This window comes from Hemitrygon akajei, chromosome 29 (genome assembly GCF_048418815.1).
Source record: "Hemitrygon akajei chromosome 29, sHemAka1.3, whole genome shotgun sequence".
NCBI classification, from domain to species: Eukaryota; Metazoa; Chordata; class Chondrichthyes; order Myliobatiformes; family Dasyatidae; genus Hemitrygon; species Hemitrygon akajei.
In genome coordinates this window covers 24,065,759-24,087,455 of record NC_133152.1, presented here as the reverse complement: position 1 = coordinate 24,087,455, position 21,697 = coordinate 24,065,759, and the positions used below count along the sequence as shown (strand labels likewise).

Below are 21,697 nucleotides of genomic sequence, written 5' to 3'. Positions count from 1 at the left end.
ACAACCAACACAATCTGTTGATTTGCCAGGGGCAGCCTACAAGTGTCACCACACTTCCAGTGCCAGCATAGCGTGTCCACAACTTAGTAACCGTAAATAATTCATGTGACTTTGGAATGTGGGAGGAAACTGGAGCACCCAGAGGAAACCCTTGCAGTTACGGGTGGAATATACCAACTCCATAAAGACAATGGTTGAAATTGAACCCCGATCACTGGCACTGTAAATTGTTTAACTAGTCACTACACTACTGTAACGAGGGATAATAGTGAAGACACTGTCTGGCAATTGTTTACTAACCTATAATTTTAATTGTAACTTGAGATGAAAAGCCATTTGCAAATATTTTAATGTTTTCTTCAAATTCCTGAATCAGATGGAAAGATGATTCAAACAACAAAGTAGAAAATTTAAAAGAAAATAGATTTACACTGTTGTGCAGAAAGATTGGCATTTGTACAGGAGGCTAAGGGAAGAACTTCAATAATAAAAAGCCTTTATATAAAATTGGCAATGTTTTAATGTTCTTGATAAATAGAATCCGCATGAATTTATATTTCAAGGCTAGGTGGATGTTTCACTGACAATTATAATTGAAATCTTAAGTTGATTGAGCCATTGGGATTTATCAGCTCCCCAAGACTTGATTATAGAATTGCCTCCATTTCATCTTTTCTCCATTTCATCCATTTCCTCCTAAACATCTTCATTGCCTCTCCTCTTTACTTTTTTAAGATGCTTCTTAAACCCAGAGGCTTTGGAATGCCCACAATTGCTTTTATTTCATTAAGGGCAGTAAATATTATGTTCAAAAACAAATTTTTGTAACTTTCCAATGAGGCACCTCCAGGATGTTTTGCAATATTTAGGGTGCTTGTCCCATAGGAGTCGTGGCTTATTCTGATTGAAAGTCACTTCCATTGTGATTGGTTAGTTTAGAAACCGCAGCTGTTTTTCCCATTGGTTTCCACGGATGCTGCCCGACCTGCTGACTTCCTCCAGCTTGTTGTACGTGTTGCTTTGACCCCAGCATCTGCAGTGTACTTTGTGTTTCCCATTGGTTAGCTGTCTGGTGTCCAGATTCAAATATCCTGGCTATCTAGAGAGCATGTATGGGAGGTTCTTTCTCTTTGTTTAAGGCAAGATGTGCACATAGCCATTGGGAGGGTATGCTCTGTCCATGCTTTTAACAAAGTGTGTTTGTTGAACATACAGCTTTGTAGTGAATGTTTGGTCAGATTTTTACTGCTTGTAAATAAATGATTCATGTGCTTATTCGCAGCCAGTGTTTTCTGTCCCTCTTGCCAGATCCACGAACCTGATTCAGCATTACAGTGCTTAGAAAATGTACGTCAAGACTTTTATTGCTCTTTAGTGCAGTAATAGTGAGTAATGAGGTTAACATCATCTCTCATGTGGGATTTCTCTTAATGCTGCAGAAAGAGTGGAGGAATAGGGTATCCGGTCTGCTTTCTTTGGTTTTTGTTGTCTTTTTCTGTCATTGAATCCACCTTAAAACTTACTGAGCTTCATGATTTGCATTTTATTATGCATTTTTATTCTCCCTCATCTTTTTTATTTGAAATAGAATTTCATTTCTTTAACGCAAGTGGTTTTAAATAGGCAGTTGCCTGGACGGAAGCATATTGGGCCTTATAGCCCTGTTAGATCTGGAGCTGATGTTGTCTAGAAGGTTCTTTGGAAGACAAGAATGAGGTGTAAGTCTTGTGGTTGCAGCCATTTTATTAACTGTCATCATAGTTCAGGTCAGACAGTGTCAGCCTTGTCTACAGACCAGTTTGACAGGTTTAGATAAGAAGTTCCTTAACAGGTTTTGACTGAGTTGCTCTTCAGCCTTGCAGCCAAAGAAACTACAGGAGAGCAGCACACAAACTGCTGGAGGAACTCAGCAGGTCAGGCAGCACATGCTGAGTTCACCGGGAGCAATAAACAGCTCTGTGTGAAGTTCTACCTCACCGAAAAGGACTGTTAAGGTTGTGTGGGAGGAGGTATAGGGCAGGTGGACCGCGGTTGCAAAAATATAGAACCAAATGCACTACAAGTCACTAACAGTTTTTAAGACAAACTGGTGATTATCCAAATGTAAGGAAGCATGAAGAAAGCTAAAAGTACAGGGGGGAAAATTTTTTTTTAAAAAGAACAATCATCTGGACCCTAATGCAAAAGCCTATTCAAGAAGGCTTGGAGTTGGGGTGACGAGTTAATTCCTCATTATGGAGCACAGCTGAGGGGTTTTCCAGGAGAGGTGTCCACTTTGCTTCAGGGTATTGCAAAGAGGAGGGCAAAATGACTTAACAATGCACAAAAGAATTGAGGAGCACCTGAACCTTTGTCTTGGATTCATGCATGTACCTCTTCTCGTTCACAACCAATAGCCTTTCCTTCATTGGCTAGATAATGATGGGGTGCCACAGTTAACACAATGCTATTATAGCTCGGGGTGTCGGAGTTCAATTCCAGCGTCCTCTTGAAGACTTGTACGTTCTTCCCGTAAGAGCATAAGAACTCTGATGGGATTCCTCTGGTTAGCAGGTTAATTGGTCCTTGTAAATTGTCCTGTGATTAGGCTAGGTTTAAAATTGGCGGGTTGCTGAGCAGCATGGCTCTATACATCGCAAGGGCCTGTTCCGTTTTCTATCTCCACGTAATAAAATATTAGCTATCATGTAAAGTGTTTATAATGAGCATGATAACAGCCTTGAAACCTGTTGATTCAGAAAAGCCCAAAGGTCTGCAGCTGTGTTAATCCTGAACTTGCATCGTTGCAGAAGCTAACAACAGTTTAAAAGTTTGTTTGAAATGTAGCATGTCAGGTTATTTATTTGAACATAGTGTTTGAGCAGTAATGAATTGGTTTACAGTGAGCTACATGTTAAAAGCAGAGCATTTTATTGCTTCTCTTCTCTACTGCAGAGTTACACTTCTTTGCAGGCTACATCTGTGCTGCCAAATCGATTTGCTGGGCAGCTTGGAGTATTGACTTCCTTCGGAGATTTTCTCCTTGACGAAGATTGGATCTATTAAGTACTTGTAAAGCTGTTCCCCCTAGTGAGTCAGCAACTTTACCCATTGTGGAGCTGTGCCTCACAGACAAGAAAAATCCCGCTTACTATCCGATGAGCATTTAGGGCAGAAGCTGAAGGTGATGCCCTTGACCACTCAAAACTGAGTACAATTAAAGTGGCTTTTCATACAAAATCAACAGCCATTTTTTGTGGGTTTTTCAAGATTGGGTTTAAATTCTGTTTTGATAAGCACGTGGTGTAAGGCCTTCCTCCTAGTCATTGGGGGAGGGAATAAACATTCAAGTCTATAAACCCCTTAGGTTTTAATGTCTGTGTTAAACAGGTGATTTTAAATTGCATTTTGTGGACAACATTTCAATGCATCCAGGCTTTCGCTGACGAATCTGGTGAAGTGCATTCTGGGCCTCAGCACTGCACCAGTTGCCTTTTTTTGGGGACAGTTTTTTTTAAAAAGGGGTTCTTTACTCCTGACTGTCTATATCTTATTTGTTCAATCAATTGAGATCTCAGTTTTCAGTCAATTCAACTTTGAATTTCCTCCCTGCAGAGTGTAGATCCATATGTACTCTTATCGGGGCTTTGCCTTGCTGTAGCATAACATCTCTACCTTGATTTCCTGTCCTAAAGCTTACTCAGTCAGGCAGCATCTGTGGAGAGATGCAAGAGTTAGCATTTGACATCAATGACCTCCAGCATTTATTTCAAATGTAAAAACGCAAACGAAATCTGTAGATGCTGGAAATTCAGTTAGTCCTGACGAAGGGTCTCGGCCCGAAACGTCGACTGTACTTCTCCCTATAGATGCTGCCTGGCCTGCTGCGTTCCACCAGCATTTTGTGTGTGTTGCTTTTATTTCAAATTTGTTTTCTGGGCTAGCATTGCTTTTTTTTTTCAATTTCTTTTGCCTCTGAAATTTTAACAATCTTTAAACTTGGATTCCAGTTTAGATGGCAACTATTTCAGCATTTAGAAATTACTCTCTTTTTGCACTGAACAGCAAAGCATTGATAATTTTAAATATCCATTGCTATCTTGAACCACTACAATGCAAAAGGCTGTGCCCCATTTCCTTCCTCTACCATACTAAATACACAAGCTTAAGAATCCACATTATTAATTTCCTCAGGAAGGGTTTCGGCCTGAATGTTAACTGTTTATTCCCCTCCATTGATGTTGTCTGACTTGCTGAGATCAGGTAGGTAGGTAGGTGTGTGTGCGTGTGTGTGTCTCTCTCTCTCTCTCTCTCTCTCTCTCTCGCTCTCTCGCTCTCTCGCTCTCTCGCTCTCTCGCTCTCTCTTGCTCTCTCGCTCTCTCTCTCTCTCTCTTCCACGGTGCACTCTGTTTGTGTGAACTCTGCGACAGCTGATAATTGCTTTCCAAGCCACTTAATCTTCATGCCTTAAATGCCATTGATGGGGCATTTTCTGTTGATTGTGAAGCAGAGTGCAGTTTCTTAAAAAAAAACACTTATAAATGTTCAGTTAAATATCTCTATTTACCAACATCACCATACATTTTGACTTTCTTTTTAAGAAGCTCTAGTTGTGTCAGCATCATTTACTTCTCTCGACTCACACCACCCTCTACCCCTTCTGTGTAGGCTTCATGTAGAAGTTGCTCTTTCTATCAGATGCTGGAGTGTGGTCGGTTCTTGTGGAATCATCATCCCAGCAAGCAACGTCACTCATGGGGAGGAGAAAAATTCCTCATAAAAGATGCTGTGCTAAGCAATTATATTGTAATGATTTTTCTGTGAAATTTACGGCTGGATGCATTTTGTTATTAAGCTTAAAGACCTCTTGCATGCCGCATCTCTATGATTTTCCTTCACTGAATATCATTCTTCATCTTGCCAATCAACTGCAGCTATTAATAGCCACTTAACTGAAAAGATTCCTATTTTATAACATCTCAGAACAAAATGGCCCACTTGCTAGGAGTCTGTGCTTTAATTCTCTCCATTAGCGCCGGTCTTCAGAGAAAATATTTCTATTAAACCAGCAGTTTTAATGTTGCATTATTAGTACTATGCAAAAGTCCTAAGCTGCGGGAGAGGTGCGAGACAGGTTGCAGAGAAGGAGACCCGGAGTGGTGTGGGGGTGGCGTGGGTGGAGACACACCCAGCCCTGAGACACCGGGCAAGGTCATTTGATTCTAATCAATTGGTTTATTGAGAATTACAGAATGTCTCTTTGGTGCTTCTCGCTCCCTCCCCTCTCCGTTCCCCTTCCCCTGCCCCAACCCTTCCCACTCAGTCCGCAATGGAGACCCATATCAGAATCAGGTTTGTCATCACTCACGTGTCATGAAATTTGTTTTTTTTGGCAGCTGTACAATGCAATACATAAAATTATTATAGTATTGTGCAAAAGCCTTGGGCACCATAGCTATATAATGTATAAGTGCCTAAGGCTTCCGCAGAGTAGTGTATACATTACCATCAAATCTCCCCCACTATGAGCAACAGACTAATATTTTACCAGCATTTTTGTATCTCAAAGTGCACACTCTAAACAAAACACAGATTTTGCAAAACATTTTTAATTCTATTGATTACAGGTTTCCCCCCGCTATCCAAAGGTAGAGCGTTCCTATGAAACAGTTTGTAAGTCGAAATGGTGTAAAGTGAAGAAGCAATTACCAATAATTTATATGGGAAAAATTTTTGAGTGTTTCCAGACCCAAAAAATAACCTACCAAATCATACCAAATAACACATAAAACCTAAAATAACTCGAACATATAGTAAAAGCAGGAATGATATGATAAACACACAGCCTATATAAAGTAGAAATATTGTATGTAAAGTGTAGTTTCACTTACCAGAATCTCAAAGGTTGAGCCAAAACCGATTTGTAGAAAAAAATCGGCACGTACACGCATGCGCACACACCTGCCCGTGCAAGGCTTCAGGGTCATGGTAGTCTTTCTTGGGGTAAACACAAGTTTAAAGCGGGCGTCTGTTTTCGTAAAAGCGAAAATCCTCTTTCAGTTAGCAAAAACAGGTACTAACGTAGGCTTTTCGTAAAAGTGAAATGTCGTAAAGCGAACGTTCATAAAGTGGGGGACGCCTGTACTTCAATAGGTACATTTAATGTCAGAGAAATGTATACAATATACATCCTGAAATTCTTTTTTTTCCGCAAACATCCACAAAACAGAGAGTACCCCAAAGAATGAATGACAGTTAAACGTTAGAACCCCAAAGCCCCTCCCACGCACAAGCAACAGCAAAGCGATGACCCCCCCACCAGCAAAAAGCATCAGCACCCTCCACCGAATATATTGATAAAGACACAGACTTGCAGTACCCCAAAGACTACGCATTCACCCAGTAATTCAACATACCACAGGCTCTCTCTCTCTCTCTCTCTCTCTCTCTCTCTCTCCCTCTCTCCCTCTCTCTCTCTCTCTCTCCCTCCTCCCTCCTCCCTCTCCCTCTCCCTCCTAATAAGGGAAAAAGAGGTGTCCCCGTTTCACAGTGAGAGGGGAGACATAAAACAACTGGCTGATTTACGATGTTTCAGTCCGTCACGTCGTTTCCTGCCCAAAATGGTGCAGATCTCTGGACACACAACCATGGCAGCTAACCTGCTGCTCCTGACATTCCATGTTCTCCCGTGACGCCTCAGTCAGGGGCACCAGCCTAGAACCAGCACGTCTCCAGAGCCAGGAAAATCTGGAATCCTGAAGGCATGCCAGTCTTCTAGGCCGTGTCCTTGGGATAGAAAAAAGTGGCCGGTCATGGGACCCTGAGAGCGTGTTCCATTCCCGCAGAGAACCAGTCAGAATGCGACTCCAGGTCAGGGTCTTCAAAAGAACCCTGGGGGGGGGGGCAGGGGAAGAGATATCAAAGATAGATATAGAGCTGTTTTGGAAGATGCAAGCAAAGGAGTCACCGTTTAGCGCCATCTTAACTGTGCTCCGCCCCTCCATTTAATACAGGCATTATGTGAATTCTGCCTAACCCCAGTTATACTTCATGAGCTGTCAGTGATAATGTAGTTTTTGAAAATGCTGAGGACTGGATTAATACTTAAATTCACTTCATTGGAGACTGACAACATATCTAAAATCCATGGTAATGATCTCATCCATTTTTAGTTTCCTGGCCCAATTCTAACACTGCTTGCAAAATTCCCATCTGTAAATCTTCTGTGTTTCTTTAAAATATTAACAAAGTTCATTCTGTACATTTTCTCATGAGTGCTGCTGTTTGACAGCTTTGTTGTGTTTATTTTATTGTAACTGATATAGAGAATGGTCGGATGAAAGATGAATTTTAAGCCTCACCAGGGATAATTATTTCATTTCAGAATAAATGTGAGAAGCACACTAAATGCTTTGAAACATTGCAATCAATTGTACAGTGGTGCCTGCTTTTATCGATTCTTTTTTTCCGATTTTTATTTTTGAACAATATCAAAGACCGTAAGACATAGGTGCAAAATTTGGCCGTTTCTGCACTGCCATTCGGCCCTGGCTGATATATTTTCCCTCTCAACCCAGTTCTCCTGCTTTCACCCTGAAACCTTTGATGCCCTTACTAATCAAGAGCCTATCAACTTCCAGTCTAAATATAGCCAATGACTTTGCCTCCACAGCTACCTGTGGTAACAAATTCCCCAGCATCTGGCTAAAAAAAATTCTTCCTCGTCTGTGTTCTAGAAGGACACCCTTCTATTCTGAGGCTCTGCCCTCTGGTCCTACCTGGACTCCCCTTCTGTTGGGAACATATATATATATATAAATATACATACACACACACACACCTCCCTCTCCCCCTCTCTCCCCCCTTCCCTCCCCCCCCCCCCAGTAGGTTTCAATGAGATTCCCTGTCACTCTTCTGAGCTCCGGTGAGTAGAGGCCCAGAACCATCAAGTGCTCCTCATATGTTAACTTTTTCATTCCTGGGATCATTCACGTAAATTTCCTCTGGGTCTTCTCTTGTGCCACCACATCTTTCCTTTGATATGGAGCCCGTAACTCCAAATGTTGTCTGACCCATGCCTTATAAAGCCTGAGCATGACATCCTTGTTTTTATATTCTAGGTCTCTGGGCTTTGTACCTATTAATGTCTCGTCTGCTTTTCCTGACAGGTTTATGCTGGTGTTAGCAAGCAATCAGCCGGAACAGTTTGACTGGGCAATCAACGATCGTGTTGATGAAATTGTTAACTTCGGCCTACCAGGGTTAGAGGAGAGGGAGCGGCTGGTCCGGCTATATTTTGACAAATATGTCCTGCAACCTGCCACAGAGGGAAAACAGTACGTGCTCTAACTTGTGTTTGGAGGACCACGATGGGGTCTCATGTGGTGCTCCTATTCCTGCTTACTTTTATTTATGTTTACTTTTCCGATTTTTCTTCCTGCCTCCCCGCCCCATTTTAGCCTACCTTCCTTGAGAGAGAAAGTCTCTCAAGGTGTGTTACTGGAGTTTCTGTTGTGATGGGCAGAGACTGGAGGGCCTGCCATTTACTGCTCCAGTCTGACATGCCCTACATTTGAGCTGGTTTTTTGTAATAAGACCATAAGATATAGGAGTCGAATCAGGCCGTTTGATCCATTGAGTCTGCTCCACCATTTCATCATGGCTGATCCAATTTTCCTCTCAGCCCTAATCTCCTTCCTTCCTCCCCAACCCCCATAATATCCCTTCATACCCTGACCAGGCGAGAATCTAACAACCTCTGCCTTAAATATACATAAGACAGCTGCCTGTGACAACAGATTCCAAAGATTCATCACCCCCTTGCTAATCTGTTTAATAGATAAAAGTTATGAGTAGAACTATTGAAATATCATTTCATTTACACACGTAATTCCTTAATGTCCCTTTTCCCTATATTGTTCTCCTGAATTGTTCGCCTATGTGAAGGAAAGTGAAGGATCTGATCTTTCCATTGAAAGGTGTCAAGGAATCGAGCATCAGGGTGAAGTTCATAGCTGTCGTTTTTCACTTGTTTGTTCATTTCACCGAAAGCTGAAATCCATCACCAAAGTGCCGGTGACATGATGAAGGATGCTCCCCCTCCCTCCCACCCTGCTCGTGGACTGTTTGTCCGCTCCCGTCAGGGAGGAGGCTACGTGGCATTCACACCAGGACCACCAGACTCAAAACAAAAAAGAAACAGTTACTTCCCTCAAGCAGTATGGCTGATCAATGCCTCCACCCACTAACCCACTCCTTTACGCCCCCCACCAACACCACTTTATCTTTCCGGTCAGGGTCACCTTATGTACAGACATCCTTTAAGTATTATTATTATGTTCTTTATCGTAATTTTTCTTGTGTTGCATCAGATCTTGAGTGACAATTATTTTGTTCTCCTTTACACTTGTATTCAGAAAATGACTTTACACAATCCTGAATCCTGAAAAGGGCAATGAGTTTTCATACAACTACATTTTGATTTGTTCGATGAGTAGCCGACTGTAACAATAGCAATTCTAATTTATAAATGCTTTTAAAGTAGCAGAAATAACTCCAGGTGCTTCAAAGGACGAGTGCCTAACAAAATACAGACAATTTGACCAGTTGGTCAAAGGACTGAATGATACTGCAGGTTCTAATTGAGGAAGGGAATTTAAGAGTTTGGGCATTGATGGGTAAATACGTGCCTGCCAGTGATAGAGCAAGTGCCCTCAGTTCTGTGGGTTAGTCACTTACCCCCTTCAGAACTATATTCATCCAGTGTCCACTTTATTAGCTACGCCTGTACACCTCATTAATGCAAATATCTAATCAGCCAATCATGTGGGAGCAACTCAATTCATAAAAGGATGCAGACATGATCACCAGGTTGCTTTGTTGTTCAGAACAAACATCAGAACGGGGAAGAAATGTGATCTAAGTGACTTTGACCATGGAATGTTTGTTGGTGCCAGATGGGGTGGTTTGAGTATTTCAGAAACTCTATCTCCTGAGATATTCCACACACAACAATCTCTATAGTTTAGAGAGAATGGTGCAAGAAACACCTAGTTCTGTGGGCAAAATTGCCTTGTTAATGAGATAGGTCAGAGGAGAATGGTCAGACTGGTTCAAACTGACAGGAAGGCGACAGACAGTGTCTCAAATAACCAGACTTCACAATGGTGGTGTGCAGGAGGTACCTGACAAAGTAGTACAAACTAGACTTAGTGAGGAAAGGAGATGGTGTGCAGTACTGTGTAAAAGTCTTGGGTGCATATACTGTATCCAGCTAGGGTGCACAGTACTGTATTTGTCAAAGTGGAGTGGAGAGTTTGGAAATCTGGTGGGAGCGAAGGATGTCTTAGACACCCTAGCTATATAAATGTGCCTGAGATGTTTGCACAGTACTGTAGGTGTGGGATAAAGACTGATGTGGGTGAAAAGAATGAGAATTTTAAAATCCAGAGTTCAGCTTGATCAGTCGGCAGTGTACTGAATAGTCGTGGGGTGACTGTTGGAAGGTACAATGAAGGCCACTGGATTTTGAATGGCGTCAGCTTTGTAGCAAGAGCAAACCTAACCATCAGCATCTGGATAAGTTGTGACTTCTTAAGTGGGCAGTTAAGATCAGTTTATCTCTTTGTGTGCGAAATGCTCTGGTTACAGCTGGTATAAGCATAGAAAACCTCTACAGCACAATACAGACCTTTCTGCCCACAAAGTTGTGCCGAACATGTCCCTACCTTGGAAATTACTAGGCTTACCTATAGTCTCTATTTTTCTAAGCTCCATGTACCTATCTAAAAGTCTCTTAAAAGACCCTATTGTATCCGCCTCCACCACCGTCGCCGGCAGCCCATTCTACGCACTCACCACTCTCTGAGTAAAAAAACTTACCCCTGACATCTCCTCTGTACCTACTCCCCAGCACTTTAAACCTGTGTCCTCTTGTGGCAACCATTTCAGCCCTGGGGAAAAAAGCCTCTGACTATCCACATGATCAATGCCCATCATCATCTTATACACCTCTATCAGGTCACCTCTCATCCTCCGTCGCTCCAAGCCCCATTATGAAAGCTGCAACCTTAGTCTTTAAAACCACTCGACCCAGTCAAGACCTGCTTTGTGGTTTAAGCACAATAAGTGCAGTGTACTGTGTTGTCAATTGTTTTGACTCTCAGATTAAACACACAAAAACTGCCCATTCAGGTAGGTAGATGCTACAGCGAGAAGAGTTCGGTTTAGTGTTACGGCTGCTATATAATCCTTAGCCATCATTCCTGATAACAGGTTATTCATTTTATTAATGTGCAAAAATTTGTTGAAGCATCTTTGAGACGCCCTGGGTACAAGAAAGGTTCAGGCACTTGTTCTGTACAGGATATACCTCTGTCATAAAACTGTTCCAGTGTAAGAGCTGAATGCCATGTCTCAAGGCTCCCTGCCTCATTTTATGAGATTAATCCCCAGGCTTGAATGAGCAAGTGCTGAATGCTAAACAGCAAAAATGCACATGTCAGGTGAAAGTTAAACTTGAAGAAATTGGCTGCACATAAATGACCAATTTAATATTGAACGGCCTAGATAGAGTGGGCATGTTTCCTATAGTGGGATGTTCTAGGACCAGAGGGCACAGCCTCTGAATAAAAAAAATCCCTTTAGAACAGAGATGAGGATTTTTTTTTTAGCCTGAAGCTAAATTCATTGCTACAGACAACAGTAAGTCAAAGTCATTGGGTATATTTAGAGTGGAGGCTTACAGGTTCTAGATTAATAAGGGTGTCAAACACTGCAGGGAGAAGACAGGAAAATTGGGATTGAGAGGGATAATAAATCAGCCACGATTGGATGGTGGAGCAAACGTGATGGGCCAAATGTCCTAATTCTGTTATTCACAGCACCCAGTCACCATCTAACTCTACTTCACAGGCGCCTGAAAGTGGCCCAGTTTGACTATAGCAAGAAATGCTCCGAACTTGCGTTGCTTACTGAAGGGATGTCGGGTAGAGAGATCTCCAAGCTGGGAGTGGCCTGGCAGGTATGGCTTTTATTTAATTCTTGCGTTACTTGAATGCTCAATACATTAAATACACTTGAATTTTTTTTTGTGGAAATATTTAGTTTGCCATTGTTTGATCAAGAAGAGTAAATAAAGTTCTTGTGCATAATAATTAGTCTCCCTTTTGCTTTCCCGCTCTTTGTGTGTGTGTCTCTCTCTCTCTGACTCTCAAACAGATGTCCTTCTTTTTCAGCATCATGACATAGCTGTTTCTCCCATGTCAAATGATGTATCACGGAAACAGTTTTGCTTAGTTACATTTTCTCCCTACAGTGTTAGTTCCTGACTACTCTCTGCTTTAACAGAGTTGAATGTCGCACTGGATTCTTGCTCACGTGCCATTTTGGATTAACTCTTCCCACCTGTGCCTTATTATTAACACTTTTATGTATATTTACTGCTGACATAGGTTAATGGAAAATTAATGACTTGGATCTAAAAATACCAGTGCATTGGCATTAATGTATTTTGAAATAAGAGCCCACCAGTCTTAACAGAAGGAGAGCAGATTATAGAGCATATTGAGCTGAGGCAGGAAACCTCTGTCAAAACTGCAATCTGTTCTCACAAGTAATCCAAAACTGTTGGCTCTTCAGATGAGCATGATTGAAGATCTCTGAATTGTTGGCAGATTTTGCTATCATCTTCTCAGGGAATGAAGGTAGCAGAACTTTGAAGGCCAACGCCTGGCTGTAATAGTTTGTTTTATTTCATTATTAGAATTGGGTTTAATATTACTGACACAGATCATGAAATTTGGTGATATGCAACATTAAAAGATACATTAAAAATACTGTAGATTACAATAATAAATGTGTCTTTAAAATAATTAAAATAAATAAGTAGTGCAAAAATATTAAGATGTTCATGGGTTGGTTCACTGTCCATTCAGAAATCTGATGGCAGAGGGATAGAAGCTGTTCTTAAACCATTGAATGTGTCCCTTCAGAAATCGGAGGTGCAAAGGGACTTGGGAGTCCTAGTGTAGGATTCCCTAAAGGTTACCTTGCAAGTTCAGTTGGTAGTAAGGAAGGCAAATGCAATGATAGCATTCGTTTCCAGAATATAAAAGCAAGAGTGTAATGCTGAAGCACTGGTCAGCCCACATTTGGAGTATTGTAAACGGTTTTGCACCCCATATCTAAGGAAAGATATGCTGGCAACAGAAAGGGTCCAGAGAAGGTTTATGAGAATGATCCTGGGAGTAAAAGATTCAAGATTAAAAATAATTTATTATCAAAGAATATATAAGTTATACACCTTGAGATTTGTTTGCTTACAGGCAGACTCAAAGCAAGAGCCCCGAATAACCCAGTTTTTAAAAAAACAAAGATCATAACCACTGCACTGAGAAAGGGGGAAATGCCCCACACGCCCCACGCCCAGCCACCATGCAAACAATTGGAGTAAACGACAGATTGAGTCCTTAGATCCGCTCCCCAGGGCAGCTGGAGTGGGCCCAAGTCTCGATCTCAGTTCATCGTATTAGTGGGGCAAAAATGCCGCGATACTCGCAGAGATGACGGCCGTGGAGCAGTTCACAGCCTCAGTGCCACAGGGAGAGGAATGAGCCTCGCAAGAGACCGAGCAAAATCCTCCCAAGTGCTCGGCCCCAGTTAACCTGTGAGGAGTGTTTGATAACTCTGGGCCTGTTCTTGCGGGAGCTTAGAAGAATGGGGTGGGGATCTCAGTGGTCATGCAGATGATGATGTTTCTGGTTGTGGGAGAGTCTTGGGCCAGAGGGCACAGCCTCAAGAGTAGAAGGACATCCCTTTAGATGGGGAGTAACGTCAGCCAGAAGGTGTTGAATCTTTGAAGCTGTGGAGGTCAGTTCATTGGGTATATCCAAAGTGGAGGCTGATTAGTAAAGGAGTCAAAGGTCATGGGGAGAAGGCAGGAGAATGGGGTTGAGGGGAAAATAAATCAGCCATCATCAAATGGCAGAGCAGACATGATCCAAATGGCCTTAATCCTCCTCCTATCCTGTAGAGTCTTATTATGGTTTTTAATCTAAAAGGCAAGCATGGTCAAAGGAAAGTACTTTCTTTTGATTAGTGAGATCCATAAAACACCAACACTGAAAATTGCTTCACAGCCATAATCACTTTGTTTGTTGGCAGTGTGTGTGAGATAAATGACAGCCTATCTGTTGGTGTAACGCAAAGGACTCAAAACTCCTTTTCACATACTACATTAAGAGTTTTAATTGCTCTGGTGGACAGGTGGAAATTCAATGTAATGCATGATAAGAGTTTCCACAGGTAGTCTTTCTGTGAATCACTTGTGGTTGCTGTCACTGAAGCAGCCTGGATCGGCACTGAAACCCCGATTTATTCATTGGCCTGGTTAATGGTGCTGATTGCATTCTGAGCCAGCATAACCGACCATTGTAAATGAGCTACCTGGTGGTTGTCTTTCTTCACAGGAGGGTAGGTGGAACCTCTCTGACTCCAAGAGCTAAAGAGGCAGAACTCAGCTGTAGACAGGGTCGTCTCATAACGTTTCTGTCATGAACAGTCGAGCTCAGATTAGTTTATCTTATGAGAAATTTAATGGGCTAAGGAATAAGGCGTCAGTTGAGTGAGATTTTGTTTTTCACTATTCCAAACCTTTTAAACTGATTTTTTTATTTGGTTCAGTACTTTGTAGGCAAGTCTGTGCTGGTAATAAATTAGATGGTAATTATTGAAGTGATCAATACTGGTGATTTTAATTATCTCAAAGATTGGAATAAGTATACTGCTCACATGAAGCTTTTTGAATTGCATTTGGAACACTTTTCCTAGATATTATTTTTAATTCCAATGAAGAGACGGTTTCATTTCATTTGAGGGAAATGAATGGAGAGTAGGTGATGTGCTGGATCAAAAATGTCCCATGTGCAACATAAGATGATCATAGTCGTTGCTGCTTCACTGTGAGAATTACAAGCCTGAGCAGCTACAGGTCTATATTCCTTACATGGTTAAATATAACATGCACAACATTTCAGCAGTGTGGTATGCTATTTTTCTAACAAGTCACTTGTTTAAAAAAAAACCTGTGACATGCATTTGTCATTTACCTGTCCAATTATTATCGAATTATTAGAGCTGACTGTGCTGGGCACTTTCCAAAAATCGGCCTGTGCGGTTAATGGGTGCTACGGTAGCATAGTAGCACACTATCACAGCTCAGAGTTCAATCCCGTGAGGGATTTGCGTGAACGCCCATCAACGTGTGGGGTTACACACACACACACACACACACACACACACACACACACACACACACACACACACACACACACACACACACACACACACACACACACACACACACACACACACTCACACACACACACACACTCTCCCTCTCTCCCTCTCTCTCACACTCCAAAGACATACCGGCTGGTAGGTTCATTGGTCATTGTCAGTTTTCCTATGGCTGGGGAAGGGTTGGGTTCCTGGGCCGTCTGGCTGATTGGGCTGAAAGTATTTCTAAATAAGTAAATTAAATAGGCGTGCTATACACTGTTTATTAATTGGGTTGCAAGCTCAACTCTACAAGCATACACTCTGAAAGCATTTGTACCTAAACCCAGAGAATCTTATCCTGGCATCAATACCAGAATTACCACTGATTGTCATTACTGCAGCTCCTTAATGTCCTGTAATTTAACTAAATCTGAAGAGTCTTGTGGTGAGCATCTGTCTTGTCCCTGCCAGTAGTGGGAAACAATTGAATCAACAACGTACAAAGCCAGCAGTTTTGATAATGGATACTATGACCTCCTTCATTCAGGGCTGTTCTGCTTTTCTTTCAAAATTTGAGCCATTTTGTCAAATACTTTTGTGGGCAGAGGGGAAATAAAGGATGTGTTGCATGACTATAATTCCCTATACGGGATTTCTCTTTATCGTTTTTAAAATGTTAGTTATGAATGCACACAACCATTTGAGCTAGATCTCTGAGGAATAAATCAGTGAGAATTTAGAGGTAGTATTGTACAAATGACCATTATTACTATGAAATCCAACTCAGTATTTCATCAAAATTGAAATGGCTGGATTCAGTTTTAAATGCATGTATTGATGTGCTGTGTGGAGTTGTAATTAAAGCAATAAATCTTGTAGCGTTTAGAGTTGTTGACATGATAGATAAACAGCTTTTCATTGAACTGATCTCTTACTTAGCTTCAGTTATTCCTGCTTTAACTGAAGTGTGTGTGGGTATATCTCTCAGCCCTGAATGATGCTGGGCCATACTATGTCCCTTCTAAAATTTAAAGTTTCATGCTATATTCATAACTCTCTTGCTTTCACCTGAAATCTGTCTCAGGGTCCCAAGCTAGAGATCAGTTTGCTTTTCTGCTCCTCATTAAGTGAACCCCCCTACTCCCAAAGTTTTGGAGAACATGGCTAGGCTCAGGCTAGTGCCCTCCAGTTAATTGCTTCCATAGCACGTTCATGTAAGTAAGCAAGGCACAGCTCAAGTAGATCTCTTATAACAATTACAGTACGGAACCAGGCCAACTCGGCCCTTCTAGTCCGTGCCGAACGCTTACTCTCACCTAGTCCCACCGACCTGCACTCAGCCCATAACATTCCATTCCTTTCCTGTCCATATACCTATCCAATTTTTTTTTAAACTGACAATACCAAACCTGCCTCTACCACTTCTACTGGAAGCTTGTTCCACACAGCTACCACTCTCTGAGTAAAGAAATTCCCCCTCGTGTTACCCCTTAACTTTTGCCCCTTAACTCTCAACTCAAGTCCTCTTGTTTGATTCTCCCCGACTCTCAATGGAAAAAGCCTATCCACGTCAACTCTATTTATTCCCCTCATAATTTTAAATACCTCTATCAAGACCCCACTCAACCTTCTACGCTCCAAAGAATAAAGACCTAACTTGTTCAGCCTTTCTCTGTAATTTAGGTGCTGAAACCCAGGTAACATTCTAGTAAATCTCCTTTGTACTCTCTCTATTTTGTTGACATCTTTCCTATAGTTCGGTGACCAGAACTGTACACGATACTCCAAATTTGGCCTCATCAATGCCTTGTATAATTTTAACATTACATCCCAACTCCTATACTGAATGCTCTGATTTATAAAGGCAAGCATACCAAAAGCTTTCTTCACCACCCTATCCACATGAGATTCCACCTTCAGGGAAACATGCACCATTATTCCTTGATCACTCTGTCCTACTGCATTCCTCAATGCCCTATCATTTACCATGTATGTCCTATTTTGATTCGTCCTACCAAAATGTAGCTTGTAGGCTGAGGCAGGAGCAATGAAGTGACTGTCCTGACGAAAGAATAACAGAACATCTTCTGGAAATGGTGGAGCATGAAATTGGTTAAGCATGAATTAAGAGCACAAAAGCACTGGCCTTAATTTTTTTTTAAAAAAACTTTAATAATAGAGAAACTACTGGGGCAGAGGGTGTTTTAAATCTCCAAACCTTGATAGCTTGAAGAAGGTGCCAGTGAAGGTGATGGCACATTGGAAGGTAACAGAGATTCTAAAACCATTCCCTGGGAAGGAGCAAATGTAACCCCACACTTCAAGAGAGAGAGAAAAATTGGGATCTATAGGCCAGGTAGCCTAACATTAATATTAAAGGAATAGACCCATTTGACTAAAAACTCCTGCAATTTATTACAGGACACTTAGAAAATAATAAGAATGGGTGAAGTTGAGGTGTATTTCCGATGAAAATTCATATTTGACAAATCTGAGATTGTAACAGCGAAATGAGAGGTGATCTGTGCCAAGTTCTGATAGAGTTTATAAACTGTATGTAAGTGTTACACAACATCAGAGGTAGGAGCGGGAGTAGACCATTTGTCCTCTTGAGTGGTCTCTGTCATTCATCAGGGTTATTGCTGATCGTCTACCTCCATGTACTTTTTCTGTACGATCCCTGGGCCTGTGAATTCATTCTTCATTATCTTGTCTTGCAAGTGCTTTGTGGTGCTACGTAAACTCGAGATTGTATTCAAAATTGGATTCCAGTTTCTTCAGAGGTCATTAGAACTTAAGAAACGGAGTAAACATTCATTTCCCCTGGTTGAGGACCCATCAGTGTCACAATCACAAGGTAAAGAACAAGTTGAGAAGTAATTACCCAAAGGACACTGAATCTTTTAGAGCCAAGAAGGCTACGGGAACTCACTGGGCATGTCCAGTCGTTCTGCTTTATTTCCCACTCAGGATCAATAAAGTACTTGTTATTGTTATTATTAAATTAAGCTTCTTTGTCTGAGCTGCCACATTCTAACTGCTCCCCCATAAACCCATTTGACCAAAATCCCTACAATTTATCCCATGGTAATTCTGGTCTCACTATAGCACAGATATTTCCTTTATGCTGTGTACCCAGAACTTTTTCCTGCAACTATCTTTATATTGAATCTCTTTCCCAGTTTTAACAGTGGGTCTTCAACCTGAAACATTAACTCCTGTCTTTCTTTGCATTAAATGCTGCCCGTCTTGCTAAAGTGTTTCCAACATTTTTTTTGTTTTTATTTTAGGTTTCCAACTTCTGCATTTATTTTATCTTTGGCTGGAATCTTTTAACTGTGATGCCTTCTGGTCTGTTTCTTTGAAACCAGCTGCTTCTGGCTTTTTGCTTTCACTCCCAGTAACTCCCTAGCCATGTATTGCCTTCTCTCAATTCTTTTCTAATTCATTTGTTTTATTAAAGGAAATGAAGTGGATTGAACAGATTTGGAAATGAACACATTCTTAAATTGACTAAAAATAAAGGCTTCCTTTAAGTAAGCTCACTTCTAAAACTTGTGGTTTCTTTGAGCGGCGCTGTCTATGAGAAACAAAAACAGTGCCAGACAGATTTTAGGGAAAAATTTAAATGTCTCTCTGTTAATCTTATTGGACCCATTTTTGGTGTATTGTTAGTGACAGCTGCATTTGTCATATTTTACAGGCTGCAGCATATGCCTCAGAGGATGGTGTCCTGACTGAAGCAATGATTGATTCCAGGGTGACCGATGCAATTGGCCAACACAAGCAGAAGATGGAGTGGTTGAAGAATGAGGGCGGGGAGAAATCGCAAGGCAAGCAGCACCCACCGGAGGGCACACCAGTATGAGTGTTTGGTGCAGGGTTCTGCACCAGGAATCCCTGAATTCAACTGCTGAGCACCAACGCAAAACCTGCATCAGTTTACACTGTCCAGTCCCGAAGGTTATTCACGCCCGGTGCTTGAGCAGTCAGTTCCTGACCTGTTCAGCCTGCACCGTGCAGACGTTTCCAGCTGCTTGTCTCGGAACCTGAGGACATGGCATGTTGGAGAGGAAAACAAAAGGGCGATGCTGTGTGTCGATCTGTTTCAGCAACGTTCCATGTCATCATACAGCTCCTCGCGGCTGCTATTCGCAGTGGACTCTGGGCTGGGACGAGACTGGGATGGTGAAATCTGCCACTGGAAGACGTTTTGCATTGATGTGAGTTCTATTCCTGGGTTCCTTCTTTCAAAATGTTGATCACTCTAATTTTCAATTAGAATCATCGTGCTCAAGACCGAATTCCTTTGACTGCCTACCTCAGATGCATTTCGTGAAATGAACAGTTTCAGTAACTTTCCAGTAAAAGTTCACACAGATCATGGGGATTCACATTGTACAACAGTCCATTAGTGGTAAGATTGGGAAATCTTTGGTTTAGGTGAGTTTTACTCTGAGGAGGAGAAATTAAACCTATTATAAAACAGTTACTGAACTTTGTAAGTAAACCAGAACTGATGACTTCTTCCAAGCAGATTCTAACTTATTGTAATGCCATATAGAGGCACGTTGACTGACACAACCCACTGGAATAAAGTGAGACTGCTGGCCAGATCCTGTTTGTCTTGCAATCATGTTCATCCCTTTAGTAACCATATGATTCTTGAATTCCTACTGATGACTTTATTAGGTCAGAATACCAGCTTCCTTATTTAATCCTTTCCATTAACTTCTAAATATGAATATTTAAAATAACTTAGATTATTTTAATCTATTAAATTTGTTTAAATTAAACATTTAATTTATCCCTTTTCAGTTTGGAATAATTTTGCAGACTTTTTTTTAGCTGGAGGTGAATTATTTGCAGGCAGACTGTTTTGTTCTAGAAATAGAAAATATTACTCTTAACTCAGAGGGTTAAAATGCTGTCATATACTGCAGTTCTATGCCAACTTGGCTGCTGTCTACATTGGACCAAAGCCAATGTTTAATTAAAATATTAACTTCAAACTATCCAAAAACAGTGAAAATCCCTCCTCCCCCCCTGCCCCCACCATTCCTGCCTTTTTCCTTCAATCCTGCACCCTCTGAAGTTGCCACCCTTAATAGTTAATGCTGAGATCTATTGGTCTGTAGTGAGAATATATTTTAATGTGAAACTGATATAAAGTTAAATGAAAAAAGTAAAAAACCATGCACTGTATTTCAGAGCAAAGAAACAGTTGGCCTTCTGTCTTCCTTGTTGATGGTGAAAGATTTGAGTCAGCTGTTGATCTCCAACCTAGAGGACCTCCAAAGGTTTCTGCCCAGAACAAAGAACTGAGGGAAGAAATGCCTTATTATGTGTTTAGCGTTAATAAAACAAAAGGATTTGTTTCTAAAAGGCCATAATGAGCTTCCTCCTGGTGCACTGCTGCCTATGGATCAGTCCCATAGAGTGTGGGGAGGGTTGGTTACGAATTCAGCTCTGAAAACGCTAAGGCGACAGTTTGTGGTTTCCTAAATCCAACAGTTTCATCCTGTTTAGACCGATGACTACATATGGTTATTTGTTGATGTTGAGCTAGGTGAAAGTCTAGTTTTGGATTTGGCACGCTTACCCTGTAAAATGTGGTTATGTGCCTCAATTTTAAAGCTTAGCCTCCAAAGAAGGAAGTGTCCATGTGATCAAAGTAATACTTAGTGACCCCAATGTTCTGTCCTTCACAATGGTGCTGAACTGCCACTAAGAACTCTAAACTCTGTGGGAAATGAAAGTACAGTGATACTACTGAATCATGTTTGGGCAAGAGGGTAGTGAGGTTTCTGGTCTGTAGCATATATTCTAAATGTTCTGTTAATCGTCGAAGCAATCCTGGTAATCTTACAGTGGGAGACCCTGTATTTCCTTTTATAAGTTGGAACTGATTCTGTCTTTGTTTTTTAAAACATCATCGCTATATTCCAACATGGAATGATTTCAGTTTGATAAATCCTTTTTTATTGGATTAAACATGTAAATCCTGTTCATCTAATAAAATGAGATTACAAAATGATAGAATGAGAAATTGAGAGAGGCTATTTTGTTTAAAAAAAAACAAAGATTTGGTTATTGTTGAAAAGGAAATTGTTATCGTACAGATGGTCACTGTTAAGTATGGAACTGGCTACCTAACACATTGCATCCAGACGAATTGGTGCAACGGTGAATTTCCCACAGATAGGATACAAGGAAGATCTGACTGCCGGTGAGGCGAATTTTCCCTTGGAAGACCATTTCTTGGCTCCACACCAAATTAGTGTAGAGGGCCACTGAGACCTTTCTAGAGGTTTCCACCAGTAATTACCAAATGGGGCTTTCCATCAAGTGCTGTGCAAATCAATCGACGATAAAAGGTAGTGCTGTTGTAATCTGTTTTATTGACTTCTGCCACGCAGAGGCTAAATGTCAGCTGTTA

General features: G+C 41.3%; 1 protein-coding gene across 1 annotated transcript in view; it reads left to right on the top strand.

Annotated features, from left to right (window-relative positions):
- Nucleotides 1-21,292, top strand: part of atad3 (ATPase family AAA domain containing 3) — a 71,499-nt gene extending 50,207 nt beyond the window's left edge. Inside the window, exons 14-16 of the mRNA XM_073031905.1 lie at nt 8,148-8,315; nt 11,893-12,001; nt 18,962-21,292. Coding sequence (XP_072888006.1) covers nt 8,148-8,315; nt 11,893-12,001; nt 18,962-19,126 — 442 coding nt within the window. The 3' untranslated portion in view covers nt 19,127-21,292. The remainder of the gene's footprint in view (nt 1-8,147; nt 8,316-11,892; nt 12,002-18,961) is intronic.
- The last annotated feature ends 405 nt before the right edge of the window (nt 21,293-21,697 follow it).